The sequence below is a fragment of the Euleptes europaea genome, chromosome 6, assembly GCF_029931775.1.
Source record: "Euleptes europaea isolate rEulEur1 chromosome 6, rEulEur1.hap1, whole genome shotgun sequence".
In the NCBI taxonomy this organism is placed as follows: Eukaryota; Metazoa; Chordata; class Lepidosauria; order Squamata; family Sphaerodactylidae; genus Euleptes; species Euleptes europaea.
The window spans coordinates 92284380-92297163 of NC_079317.1; the positions used below are offsets into that span (position 1 = coordinate 92284380).

The window sequence follows — 12784 nt, forward strand, 5'->3', positions numbered from 1 at the left end:
ACCATCTAACTTTTTTGCTTGATCCATATTTTATCCCTCTAAAATATGTCACTGCCGGTGTTATAAGGCCATAGAGTGGAGATTTGCTATGTGCAGATCTGGTTAGTTTTCCCAGCTCTGAAAGACATTCTTGGTCACTCAATCAAATTTTATTTCGATACAGTTATCAGCTCTGAATAAAAATCAAAGTTAGGTTAAATTAATAAAAGTTGGGAGGGATGCTTTGAAGAAGAGGAGGAAAGATCTTCTGTGGGGGAAGGTTTTCAATCAGCCGTTTACGAATCCCACTAGACTGGAGGCAAAATTTGGCTACTTGAGTGGTTAGACATTCTTGGTAAAGCATCGCTAGATTCGAGTCCAGTCGCACCTTAGAGGCCAACAAGATTTGGGGGGTATGAGATTTCACAAATCAGTGCTCCCTTTGACTCTTGAAAGTTCATACCTTCAAAATCTTGTTGGTTTCTAAGGTATGCCATACATGGCATCTATTATTTTTTCCCCCACTGCTACATTTCTGGTCTGTAAATAGAATGCAGTGTGACATACAGCTCTTTCCCCCTCCAAGTTCTCAAATATTTATTTTTTTGTCTTTACTTCAAATAGAAGATGGCAGACCCTGAAAACACAATCATAAACACCAGTGTGAGACAGGTAAGCTATTAAAAGGAACAACACATTCGGTATTTTGAATGCTTTCGCAGAAGCTCCTTGGGGTTTTTGGGAGCCCCCGCCCGGCTGCATGACATCTAGCTGAGCTTCTGCCTTCTTATTGGATGCAGGTATAAAAGTCTGGATGGGGCCAGAGGTGTGAGCCAAATGGCTCTTGGCTGAAGGCTCACAGCCTGGGGCCTACAATAGCCAGCTCAGGGAATAAGGACCCACCCAGGGCAGCTTCTATACAGGGGCAAGAAAAGGTACCCTTATCTGTAGAAGCAGTGGCAAGCAGGGTAGAGATGTCCACACGCCCTATCCCTATACTAGTTGCCACTGACACTGCCCCTTTTGTTTGTTGTGTCGGTGTGTGAGTGCCCACATGAGGAGAGCTGCACATCAACACCACCACCCCACTTCCCCTTCACAGCTGATCTATGGTTAAAGGGACCCTGTGGCTCTGCTAGGAACTATAATAAAAGGGAGAGCAGGGATGTAGAGCTTAGCTCCACCTTCTCCCTAGACTGGCTATGGTTGGAGTGTCCACCCAGATGCTCTGCACTTCCTTTGATCGGATCAAAGGAAGATTTAGTTGGATCAAAGGAAGATTTAGTTGGATCAAAGGAAGATTTGGTTGGATCAAAGGAAGCTTTCCTTGGATCCGTCTGAAAGGAGAAAGCACCAGGAGGCTCACAAGTCAGGCGAATGCTCCCCAAAATGAATGGGCGTTCAGCTGTCCGCATAGGAAAAATACTTGTGTGGAATATGGTTGCCAACTGGCCTGGAGAGAAAGTCCTGTTCCTTTAACAGAGATTTAGTGGGGTGTTATTTACTCTACGGCATGAAGAATTTCACCTGCCCGTTTCTGCACATTAAGCCTCTGTTATAGTCATTTTTTTCCAGGCGTTTTGTTAACCTAGTGTGAAAGCAGCCCAGGATGTGCTTTGGTTGCTGCTGCTGTTGTTATCTGGCTTGTTCAATTTGGTTTGGAAATTTCTGTAAGTTCATTGGGGGAGAAAAGCAGTGTAGAAGTACCTTAATGACAGCGGCGAACTGGCCAGAGTGTCAGCTTGCCTGATGGCAAGCGGGCCCCTGATGAAGTGGGGGAGCCTTAAACATTAGACAATATGTTTAAAATGTTAATGACCTTTTAATAGCTTGAAAATATAATAGGTTTATTTAAAATTATTTATTTAAAAATTCAATTATAACAATCTGTATGTACTGTATGCCCTGACCTGGATGGCCCAGGCTAGCCTGATCTCATCAGATCTCAGAAGCTAAGCAGGGTCAGCCCTGGTTAGTATTTGGATGGGAGACCACCAAGGAATACCAGGGTTGCTGTGCAGAGGAAGGCACTGGCAAACCACCTCTGTTAGTCTCTTGCCTTGAAAACCCCATAAAGGAGTCGCCATAAGTCGGCTGCGACTTGAAGGCACTTTACACACACACACATGTACAGTTAGTATCTACTGTATACTGCGAGTAATATGTACAATATATGTACACTGTAATTACTAAAAATATACATTTATTTTGCAAAAAAGTAATTGTACCTTTCTTAACCACTACACCATGAAGCATACCTTTCATAGCCTGCCCAGCAGTGAAACTCCTGGTGAGTGTCAGGAGTTCACAATTATTATTATTTATTATTTTATGCCAAGCTCCCTTTTAAGGAGCTTAAAACAGGGAACTGAGCAACGGTAGTCTCTCACATGACCAACAGAGTCATTTTGATTTGGTTAGAAGGGGGTGGTGGTATAAGCCTGCTGTGGATATAGTAGCTGGGGGGTTGGGCAATATATGGGGGAAGCATGTGCCCTGGTCACTCTGATTTTTATATACTGGGTCTAGGTGGTATGAGGGTGAGCCATCTTTGTCATGGGGATTTTGGTAGCCTTGGTTATAGGTTCAAATCATATCTTTTTGTTCAAGTGTTCTTTCATCTCCAGGGTTACCTGAATGGATATGAATGATCATCTTTCTGACAGATTGTTTTCCAAGTAGATATACTCACTGGGAGGAGAGGCACATGCAACATTGAATAGATGAAAATGCAAGGGCCATGGATTTGATGGGGAGAAAGTGCAAATACACAGTAGACAAATGTTGGTTCTTGTTAGTAGCATCGTGGCTTTTTTTCTTCTTGATCAATGCCGGAAGGTCAGTTAAATCTGTACTTTATTTGTTTCTGGGCTTCTCATCTTCAGAAAGACCCAAATGAAGCTCTGGTTATCGCTGTAACAACGAGGGCCATTTTCAACCTGGAAAAGGAGCATGAGATTTTCTTGGCAAAGGGCAAGGATGAATATGTGAAGCATCAGCAAGCCAATGAAAATCTCTCCTTGGAGCAAGGGACCGCCTTTGCTTTTGTTCAGGTAAAGTGCTTGGAGGGGTGTGTGTGCAAAATGTTTTATTTCATCTTAAAGAGAGACCCTGAAGTCAGTGAGTTGTGTGTTGGTGAAATATTATGCAGAGTTGAGACTGACATAGCATTCCTAAAAGCAGTCGCAGTGAGTTTCTCACTTATAGCATGACCCCAGCTTTAAAAAGATCCCCTGTGCAAGCACCAGGTTATTCCTGACCCATGGGGTGACGTCACATCCAGACATTTCCAAGGTAGACTTTGTTTGCGGGATGGTTTGCCAGTGCCTTCCCCAGTCATCTTCCCTTTACCCCCAGCAAGCTGGGTACTCATTTCACCGACCTCGGAAGGATGGAAGGCTGAGTCAACCTTAAGCCGGCTACCTGAAACCGACTTCCGTCGGGATCGAACTCAGGTCGTGAGCAGAGCTTTTGACTGCAGTACTGCAGCTTAACACTTATACATATTGTATATCTATTAGTAATGGGTGTCTAGAGGAGGGCAATGAAGATGGTGAGGGGTCTGGAGACCAAGTCCTATGAGGAAAGGTTGAAGGAGCTCCGTATGTTTAGCCTGGAGAGGAGATGACTGAGAGGTGATAGGATAACCATCTTCAAGTACTTGAAGGGCTGTCATATAGAGGATGGTGCAGAGTTGTTTTCTGTTGCCCCAGAATGTCGGACCAGAACCAACGGGTTGAAATTAAATCAAAAGAATTTTCAGCTAAATACTATGAAGAACTTTCTGGCAGTTAAAATGGTGGAACATCTGACAGCAATGCTGATTCTGTGAGCTTAGGCAGATCATGAGAGGGAGGGCAGGAAGGGTTGCGTCAGTGCTTGGCTCTTGTGGCCCTTTCTTACATGCCCACGATAATGCTGATCACCACTTTGTTGGTCAGGGAGGGGCTGTGGCTCAGTGGCAGAGCCTCTGCTTGGCATGCAGAAAGTTCCAGGTTCAGTCCCCAGCATCTCCAGTTAAATGGACTAGGCAAGTAGGTGATGTGAAAGACCTCAGCCTGAGACCCTTGAGAGCCGCTGCCAGTCAGAATTGACAATACTGACTTTGATGGACCAAGGGTCTGATTCGGTATAAGGCAGCTTCATGTGTTCATGTGTACAATTTTCCTCCAGGCCAGATTGGCCAAGGATCCTGGAGGGTTTTTTTGCCATCTTCTGGGCATGAACCAGGGGTCACTGGGGGGGTGTGAGGGAGGTAGTTGTGAATTTCCTGCATTGTGCAGAAGGTTGGACTAGATAACCCTGGAGGTCCCTTCTAACTCCATGATTCTATGGTCTGGGGAAAAGGGAATACTCTGCCTCAACTGGGGACTGGCAAGCCTAGGGGAAAATAGAATTGGTTGGAAGTGAAGGAAGATTGGCCAGAGAGCTGATTTGGTGGGTTGGAGAGGGCAGAAGTAATATGATGACTGGAAAGGTTGTGATGGGGGTGCTACCCCTCCCCAAACCCCACCAGATGATTGGGTATGTAGTAAGAAGGAGGGGGAAACCAGGCAGTTGGGAGGCTGTGCACTGAGGGAGGGGAAAGGGTTGCAGGACAGGAAGCAGGGAAGGGTAAGGGGGTGGGATTTCCCCTCCCTTGCGAGGGGAAGTTGAATAATATAGTTGAATGCTGGCTCAGTTTCTAGTCTGGCCTTGTGCTTCAGGCAGACTGTCTGCCTTTATGTTAATATATTTTAAAGAAGTATGTGTGTGTTCCTATGCATATGCATTCATCCTTGACGTTGCAAAAAAATAATAATAATAATCCCCAGCATTCTAAAAGTACTTGCAGAACTACTCCAAGGACAGGGTGGAGCATGTTGGTATCTGAGATACTGCAAATAGGTGCGCGTTACAGCAGCTTCTCCCTGAAGCTCTGGAAACCTGCAGATCCGTTTTTCAGAGTTCACTCCAGGACATGATTCCTTCATAGTAATTATCGCATTTATATCTTGCCCTTCCTCAAAGCATCTCCACATGGCATAAGTGGAGTGTATCCCATTTTATCTTCATGACTGCCCTGTGAGGTAAGTAGGGCTGCCAACCTCCAGGTGGTCACCACCTCAATAAGAAGAATGATAGTGTTCTAGCAAAAACAACCTATTATAGCGTAAATCAGGTTGCAAAATCTAACCTCCAGGGGGTGGCAGGAAATCTCCTGCTATTACATCTGATCTCCAGCTATTACAACGGATCTCCAGCCAATAGAGATCAGTTCACCTGGCGGAAATGGCCGCTTTGGCAATTGGACTCTATGGCATTGAAGTCCCTCCCCTCCCCAAACCCCACCCTCTTCAGGCTCCGCCCCAAAAACCTCCCGCCTGTGGCGAAGAGGGACCTGGCAACCCTAGAGATAAGTTAGGCTGAGGATATGTGATAGGCCCAAAGTCAGCTTCAATCAGAGTGGGGATTTGAACCCAAGGGTTGGATCCTGCCTGCTTTTCCACTGATACCAAGAGAAAAGGATTCCCTTTTAACAGTGGAGAACACTACGCCAAGGATCATGGGTAGGGTTGCCAACCTCCAGATGGTGGCTGGAGAAACAACTGCTCTCCCTGTGATAGAGATCAGCTCCCCTGGAGAAAATGGCTGCTTTGGCCATTGGACTCCATGACATTGAAGCCCCTCTCCAAACCCCACCCTCCTCAAGCTCCACCCCCAAAATCTCCAGGTAATTCCCAATTGGGAGCTGGCAACCCTAATCATGGGGCCCACATGGACTAAAACAAAGAGAAATGGGAATTGCAGTGTGGAGGAGAACTGGGGTGAGATTATCTGCAAAAGTTGATGGGATCCAACCCATGGTCCCCCCAGTCCGATACTTTAATCACCATACTGTACTGCCTCTCTTTGAAATGTATGGGTACATCTACACATTATTGGATACGACATTATTGTTGCAACTACAGGAATCATTTGCAGCTGGATTTTCAGGTGCGGGCAAAATAATCCAGTTGTGAATAGCTGTAGTGCGATGACCATGCAATATCCAACAGTGTGTGGCTGCAGCCTATATTATGTTTTCAGGCACTGACGATTCTTTCACACCATACTTAGAAAGCTAGAGCCGTCTTCACCCAAAGCATACCCACTCATGGCCATTAAACGTCATAGTTTTTGTAAAATTAATTTATTTACATCGCTTGCTGTTCTTTCAGGCAGTGCAGTCTGTGAACAAGAAGCTCCTTGAAAGAAACCCGGAGGAGAAGGGGCTCTTTGATGTTATTGTTCTGTCCAATAACAGTCCAGAGAGTGGTATGCGCGTCATCAACAGTGCTAAACTGCATGGTAGGTTGCTCCTCCTTTACTTTGGAGTCAGCTTTCCCCATTGTGCACATCGAAGAACTAGTTCACATAATAAGGATATTATTAAATATCACAAGATCTATACGGGGGAGGGAGGCAGTGAAAATACAAAAGTATAGTCCTGGAAGGAATCTCTGTGCAGTGGTTGGTAAAGAGAGTCCATGTTTCTCTGCTCTAGGGAAAGCTCAACTTTGCACGCCCTCCTCTGCTCTTGTGGAAGCAAGATGGCCCCTTTGCAACCCTCTCTACCTGTAACTAGGAGCTCATCATTTTTAAAAAAGCAAGTCCAGTATTGTGGCTGAGCGATGGCAAGAAATCTACAGGCAACGTAAGGGTTGGGGGAAGAAAAGAAATGGAGGAAAACCCAGCAGAGCCGTCCCCACAGCTGTCCCCACATCACAGATGAAAATAAGGAGACTACTATGCATTAGTACCAGCCAGGACTCAAGAAGACTGGCAGCCCAGGGACAAAGAGATTTGGGGGAAAGAGAACGAGGCAAAGGGGCTATGCCTTTTTGCTGGTCATTTCACTGGAGAACTGCAACCTGGCTCTTCCATGGGCTATTACAACATGTCTCTGAGCATGTGCAAGCGCGCCTTTCTCCAGGAAGATTAACGGGCAATCTCAGTCACATTCTTAGGAAAAGGACTTGCACAGCAATTCTATATTTCCCAAACAGATATGCCCACGGCTTTTTTGTGTGACTGTATGCAACCCCATGGGGTTTTCAAGGCAAGAGATGTTCGGAGATGGTTTGCCATTTCCTGCCTCTGTGTGTGGAGATCGCCCATCCAAATTCTAACCAGGGCTGACCCTGATTAGCTTCTGATATCTGGGGCTATCCAGGTCAGGGCTCTTCTCTTGCTAGGCAAAGTCAAAGAATTGAGTCCCTCTAAGCCCAGTCATTTGCAAGTCTCCAGTCTTTCCATTCCTTAACAAAATCCAGTCCTAGTATCCACCACAACCTTCCGTCACTTGGCTTTTTTTTTATTGGTTAAAGGTAAAGGTAGTCCCCTATGCAAGCACTGGGTCATTCCTGACCCATGGGGTGATGTCACATCCCAATGTTTACTAGGCAGACTTTGTTTTACGGGGTGGTTTGCCAGTTCCTTCCCCAGTCATCTTCCCTTTACCCCCAGCAAGCTGGGTACTCGTTTCACCGACCTCGGAAGGATGGAAGGCTGAGTCAACCTTGAGCCAGCTCCCTGAAACCGACTTCTGTCGGGATTGAACTCAGGTCGTGAGCAGAGCTTTTGACTGCAGTACTGCAGCTTACCACTCTGCGCCACGGGGCTCTTTTGTTATTGCTTGCCAGTACTGAAATGAATTTGTTGATTAAAGAGGAATGTTGCATAAATTAGGAGGGGATGGTGGCTCCATAGTGGCATCTGCCAAGTTCTAGGTTGAGCAGAGGGTAGAAAAGGCAAGTGGTCACTACGGCTGAGCCCCTCTCCCTCCTCTGTTCCAGGCCAGGATGAGCAGCTTGCCTGGCTAGAGCAGCCTAGACAGGAGACATGTTTCGAGCATGCACCGCTTTCCCCCACGAAAAATCATCCACACACCAGCACCTCCACCTCCCAAATCACCAAAGCATTTGTGTAGCAGACAAGCAGCTGGAGCCTGGGAGTGGGAGAAGCTGTTTGTGGAAAAATTGGAAAGCATCAAACAGAGGAAAGGTTTGGCCGTTCTTCCTTCCCCACCACTTCTGTCTTCCAAATTGCCCCCTTGCCTTGCTGGTTTGGACCAAAGCATCTGGTTATTAGGCTTTTATTGCATTTTATTGCATTTAGTAGACCTGCAGCGCTGCTGTAGTGTTGCTAACTGGGCAAACAGCACTGTAGTGACACATAGGGACAGTTTCCAAGTGTTACAAATGCAGACTAATTTTTAAACACAGAACCAAAATACACCCATGACTTCCATTTGAGAGCGGGTGCAAGCTTAAGCAGAAGTCTGTGGCCCAGGTAACTAACCACAAAAAAAGATAACTACATAGTCTGTATAAACTTGCCCCGAAGCTAACTAGTCAAAAACAAAAAAAGCAGAAATAACTTGTTTTTGTTTGAGGCAGATAAATGTGGGAGAGTGAAAAAATGCACACCACCAAGCCATCTAGTATACCTGCACTTTACCCAGAATAAAGACCAAATTCAATTGTGTTCTGTTGCTCCAGTGGCTATTTTTGAAACCCACTTCCAAATTGAAGAGGGGGGGAGCCATGGGATGCTTAAGCCTTTCTCTACCCACCATTCCCATGCCTTCAAATCATCCCCAGAACTTATTCCCACAATGGATTTTAATGTGTGTTTGGTTGCTCTTAGTTCCCTATGTGGGAACCACCACTTGGGAGTCCATCTTGGAATGGAACATCTTCGCTTAGCCCTGATAATGAGTCTTTGCAATATCATATTTTTTCTTAAGCTGTCTGCGTTCCCATTTACAACCCTCTTTAACCTGATTTGTGGGAAGGGACCGTGGCTCAGTGGCAGAGCATCTGTTTGGCATGCAGAAGCTCCCAGGTTCAACTGGTTAAAAAGATTGGGTCGTAGAAGAAGAGTTGGTTTTTCTCTATCTTTTAAAGGAGAATCAAACCGGATTACAATCGCCTTCCCTTCCTCTCCCCATGACAGACATCTTGTGAGGTAGGTGAGGCTGAGAGAGTTCGGAGAGAGCTGTGATTAACCCAAGGTCCCCCAGTTGGCTTCATGTGTAGGAGTAGGGAAACCAACCTGCTTCACCAGATTAGAGTCCGCCCTCATGTGGAGGAGTGGGGAACCAAACCCAGTTCTCCAGATTACGGTCCACCTCTCTTAACCACCACACTACGCTGCGAAGGACCTCAGCCTGAGACCCTGGACAGCTGCGGTCAGTCTGAGTAAACAGTAATGACCTTGATGAGCCAGTGGTCTGATTCAGTATAAAGTGCCTTCATGTGTGTTCATGTATGTTCTCCATTTAAGGTTTAGAAATCTCCAAGTTTTGCTTTGTCAGTGAGGAAGACTCTACCCAGTACTTGAAAACACACAACGTCAAGCTTTTTCTCTCTGCTGACAGGACGGATGTATGCCATGCACTTCAGAGAGGTTTGTCTCCATTATTTCCTTCCCCTTTGGCCTAGATACTTGCTCTTGCATATGTTGCCATCTCCTTTGATTTGATATCCTGGGCCCACCATTCTTTCCTCCCTTCTGGCTTGCCACCAGTTCCACAGGCACTTTTTTTAACAAAGCTACCCAGTCCGTGAAATAAGAGCAAGCAGAGAAGCGTTAAAAGCATTGTTCTGGGTTTGCACCAAATTATTTCCCCAGAAAATCACAGGGACAGCGACAACTGTGTGCACCAGCCCACAGTGAAGCTGCTGTTCAGTGAATTCAGCCGCACGCTTCCAAGTTCATTGGTTATAACAATAAGTCTGCTCCTGATGAAAGAGGAAGCGCCTTCCCTGCAGTATTGCTCCACATTTCTGAGAAGATATCTTGAGAAACTTTGCCCCACGCAGCTAGCAAGGAGAAGGGGGGCGGGGAATGAAGTCTGTCTCCTGTCTTCCTCCCCACACAACCTGTGTGTGTGTGTAAAGTGCCGTCAAGTCGCAGCCGACTTATGGCGACCCCTTTTGGGGGGTTTTCATGGCAAGAGACTAACAGAGGTGGTTTGCCGGTGCCTTCCTCTGCACAGCAACCCTGGACTTCCTTGGTGGTCTCCCATCCAAATACTAACCAGGGCTGACCCTGCTTAGCTTCTGAGATCTGACGAGATCAGGCTAGCCTGGGCCATCCAGTCAGGGCCCACACAACCTGTATTTGGTGAATATTCCCACAAAGTGGACAGCTGCTTCAAAGGCATCTTGTTCTCCTTCCTCTGAATGCTGATGACAACCATCAGTTGTGGGGTTTCAAAAATGTTATGAGGTGGTTGTACAGCCCCAGAGCATTCCTCGGACAATTTACATGTTCACCGTATACAGATACACTACGTCTGCCTCTCCTTCTCTGCTTTAATCTCAGGAGACCATTTCTTGCTAGGTCATCATCATCATTCCTTTATAGGCATAAAAACACAATACAGAAGGAAACAAAAGGAATGGAAATATTAAAAAGTGCCCCTTATGGAATAGTTAAAAGACAGTTACATCGGATAGCGCTGTTTGTTAATGCTGCCATCTAATTAGCTGTTTGGCGGGCTTTTAAAACAAACTTTAAAAACTGCCACTGTCTCCAATGTTTGGGGCGAACGATTGTTCAATAAATAGGAAACGTTAAAAGAATCGGAGACATTCTGTCTATTAACCAACGGGGGGCTTAAAAGTTCGTTATGAGATTCTGTGTAGAAACTACAATAAAAGAAGACATGAGTAACCGTTTCAATACAATTGTTGCCACAAGGGCAAAGCCTGTCAGGCAGAGGGGTTTTCCGAAATCTGCCTTCGAGTAGCGCAGATGGCAAAACATTAAATCTGGCCAGAGAAATGGCTCTACGTTGAGAAGGATCACACAGGTGAGATAAGTATGGGGAGGGCTGATAAAAGTCAAAAGATACCCCTGAATTTGATGGGGAGCATGTTTTATTAGCAGCGCTATTTAAGCCTTGAAGTCCTATATTTAAGAGTCTGCATTTTATCCTTTGAAAAGCTTCTGCCTTGGTAAGCATAAGCAAGGAGCCGAAGTTAAAGCCCCTTTCTTGCTAGAGAGTGGACTAATTCAATTGGAGCTCTGCCAAGGTATATCTGTAGGGTTTCTCTGATAAACCGCTTTCAGCCAGCCCGTTTATCACACAGGGGTTTCAGCAGCGCTCATCTTCCAGCAGGAGATCCAAGCTCCCAGCACTCAGCTGCGTGTGGTCTTTGACGGCGATGCCGTGCTCTTTTCCGATGAGACTGACCGCATCTTTCGTGAGAAGGGGCTGGAGGAGGCAGTTCAGTATGAGAAAATTATGGAAGCTGTGCCCATGGGAGACGTAAGCTTGCCTATTTTTACTTCGCGGGGTTTCCCTATCTTCATTCCTTTCCCGCACCCGCTGAGCACACAGAAATTGATTTTGCAGGAGTGGGTGACTGCTCATTTCTACAACATCAACTATTTAAAGGTAGACACAGCTTGCTCAACCTGTGACCTGCCAAGTCTGACTCTGACCCAACCCACTGTACATGTGTTGTGACCTGCCAGATGCTACACACACACACACTTTTGCAGTCCCAATCACCCAATCAGCAGAGCAGCAGGTCAACTGAGCTCCTTGTGGTACATAGCTGGTGGTAGGGTTACCAGTATGCCTGTAGAAAAATGCCCTGCCTCTTTCATAGATGCTTAATGTGTGGGAATGGGCAGGTGAAGCTTTTTGTGGCATGGAGGTAAATAACAGCCAGTTAAGTCCCTATGAAAGGGACAGGACATTTTCTTTCTCCTGGTACTTGGCAACCCTGCTATGGGTTGTGTAATTTAGTGAGTCACTGGCCTTGTGCAGGCCTGAGAGAGATTATGGGTGAGCTTATGTGTGCCCGTTCATTTCTTAAGAACTATGATATAAGTAGTCAGTTTTGTGCCAGAGCAACCTCTGCTCAAACAACACAACCTCAAGCACAATGCTTTTCAATGGACAAAGTTATATATTGAGCTGCACCTGATCAGGGCGCACGAACATATGTGAATCAGCTCTATGCCCGAAAGTGGTGGATTCTTCCTACCATTCTTATTAAATTTTGTGACTGCTTCTCATTTGGATAAAGTAAGATTACCTTCTTCCCAATATAGTTGTTCTCTGCTGGGGAAAATGATTTTGCTCAGTTTCTGTGCTCTCTCCGTTCTGAGGAATAGTTCAATAACCACTTCTCTCTTACCTATCCTAATTTTGCAGGGCCCGTTGAAAGCCTTTGCTTTACATCTAGGGAAGATGCGCAAGAAGTTTGGTCCAGAGGACTCCCCCATCCGCACCTACTTGGTGACTGCTCGCAGTGGCCGTGACATGGGCATTCGAGCCATCAAAACTCTTCGAGAGTGGGGCTTGGCAATTGATGAAGCCTTCTTCATGGATGGAGCTCCCAAAGGTCCCATCTTGTCCAAGATCCAGCCACATATCTTCTTTGACGATGGTCTTCACAATATCCAGGGTGCCCAGGACGCCGGCATACCCTCTGCCTTGGTCCCCTGTGATTGCTGAAAGAGCCTTCAGTATTGCAGCACTAGAACTGACTGAGTGGCATCTGGGCCAAGGCTGGCAGGACAGGGTGGCATTTCTGAGTCCATGCTGACCACATTTTGGGACCAAGAGAAAAAAAACTGGATATGATGTCGGAGGCATTGCTGTGATATACTTGGAATAGGTCAAATTATACACTCCATAAGAAGCAGCATCAGCAAGCCAAAAATGAAAGAAAGGAAGAAAAGGGGCCTTCTATAACCAACTGATTCACTTCTCCTCTACATTTGAGTAGCAGCAGATCTAAAGTACAAGATCTCAGAA

General features: G+C 46.0%; 1 protein-coding gene across 1 annotated transcript; it reads left to right on the plus strand.

The window, feature by feature from the left end:
• The first annotated feature begins 606 nt into the window (after positions 1–606).
• LOC130479155 (cytosolic 5'-nucleotidase 1A-like) lies at positions 607–12539 on the plus strand. The gene is made up of 6 exons (XM_056851497.1): positions 607–651; positions 2865–3032; positions 6180–6309; positions 9289–9411; positions 11103–11281; positions 12179–12539. Exons 1-6 carry the CDS (start codon positions 607–609, stop codon positions 12479–12481), a joined length of 948 nt encoding a protein of 315 aa, XP_056707475.1. The 3' UTR covers positions 12482–12539.
• The last annotated feature ends 245 nt before the right edge of the window (positions 12540–12784 follow it).

Bases quoted from the DNA above. Each gene is read 5' to 3' on its own strand.
- LOC130479155 (XM_056851497.1), top strand. From the start codon at position 607: ATGGCAGACCCTGAAAACACAATCATAAACACCAGTGTGAGACAG. The intron at 6,310-9,288 runs GTAGGTTGCTCC...TCTCCATTTAAG, and splicing joins CAACAGTGCTAAACTGCATG to GTTTAGAAATCTCCAAGTTT. The intron at 11,282-12,178 runs GTAAGCTTGCCT...CTAATTTTGCAG, and splicing joins AAGCTGTGCCCATGGGAGAC to GGCCCGTTGAAAGCCTTTGC.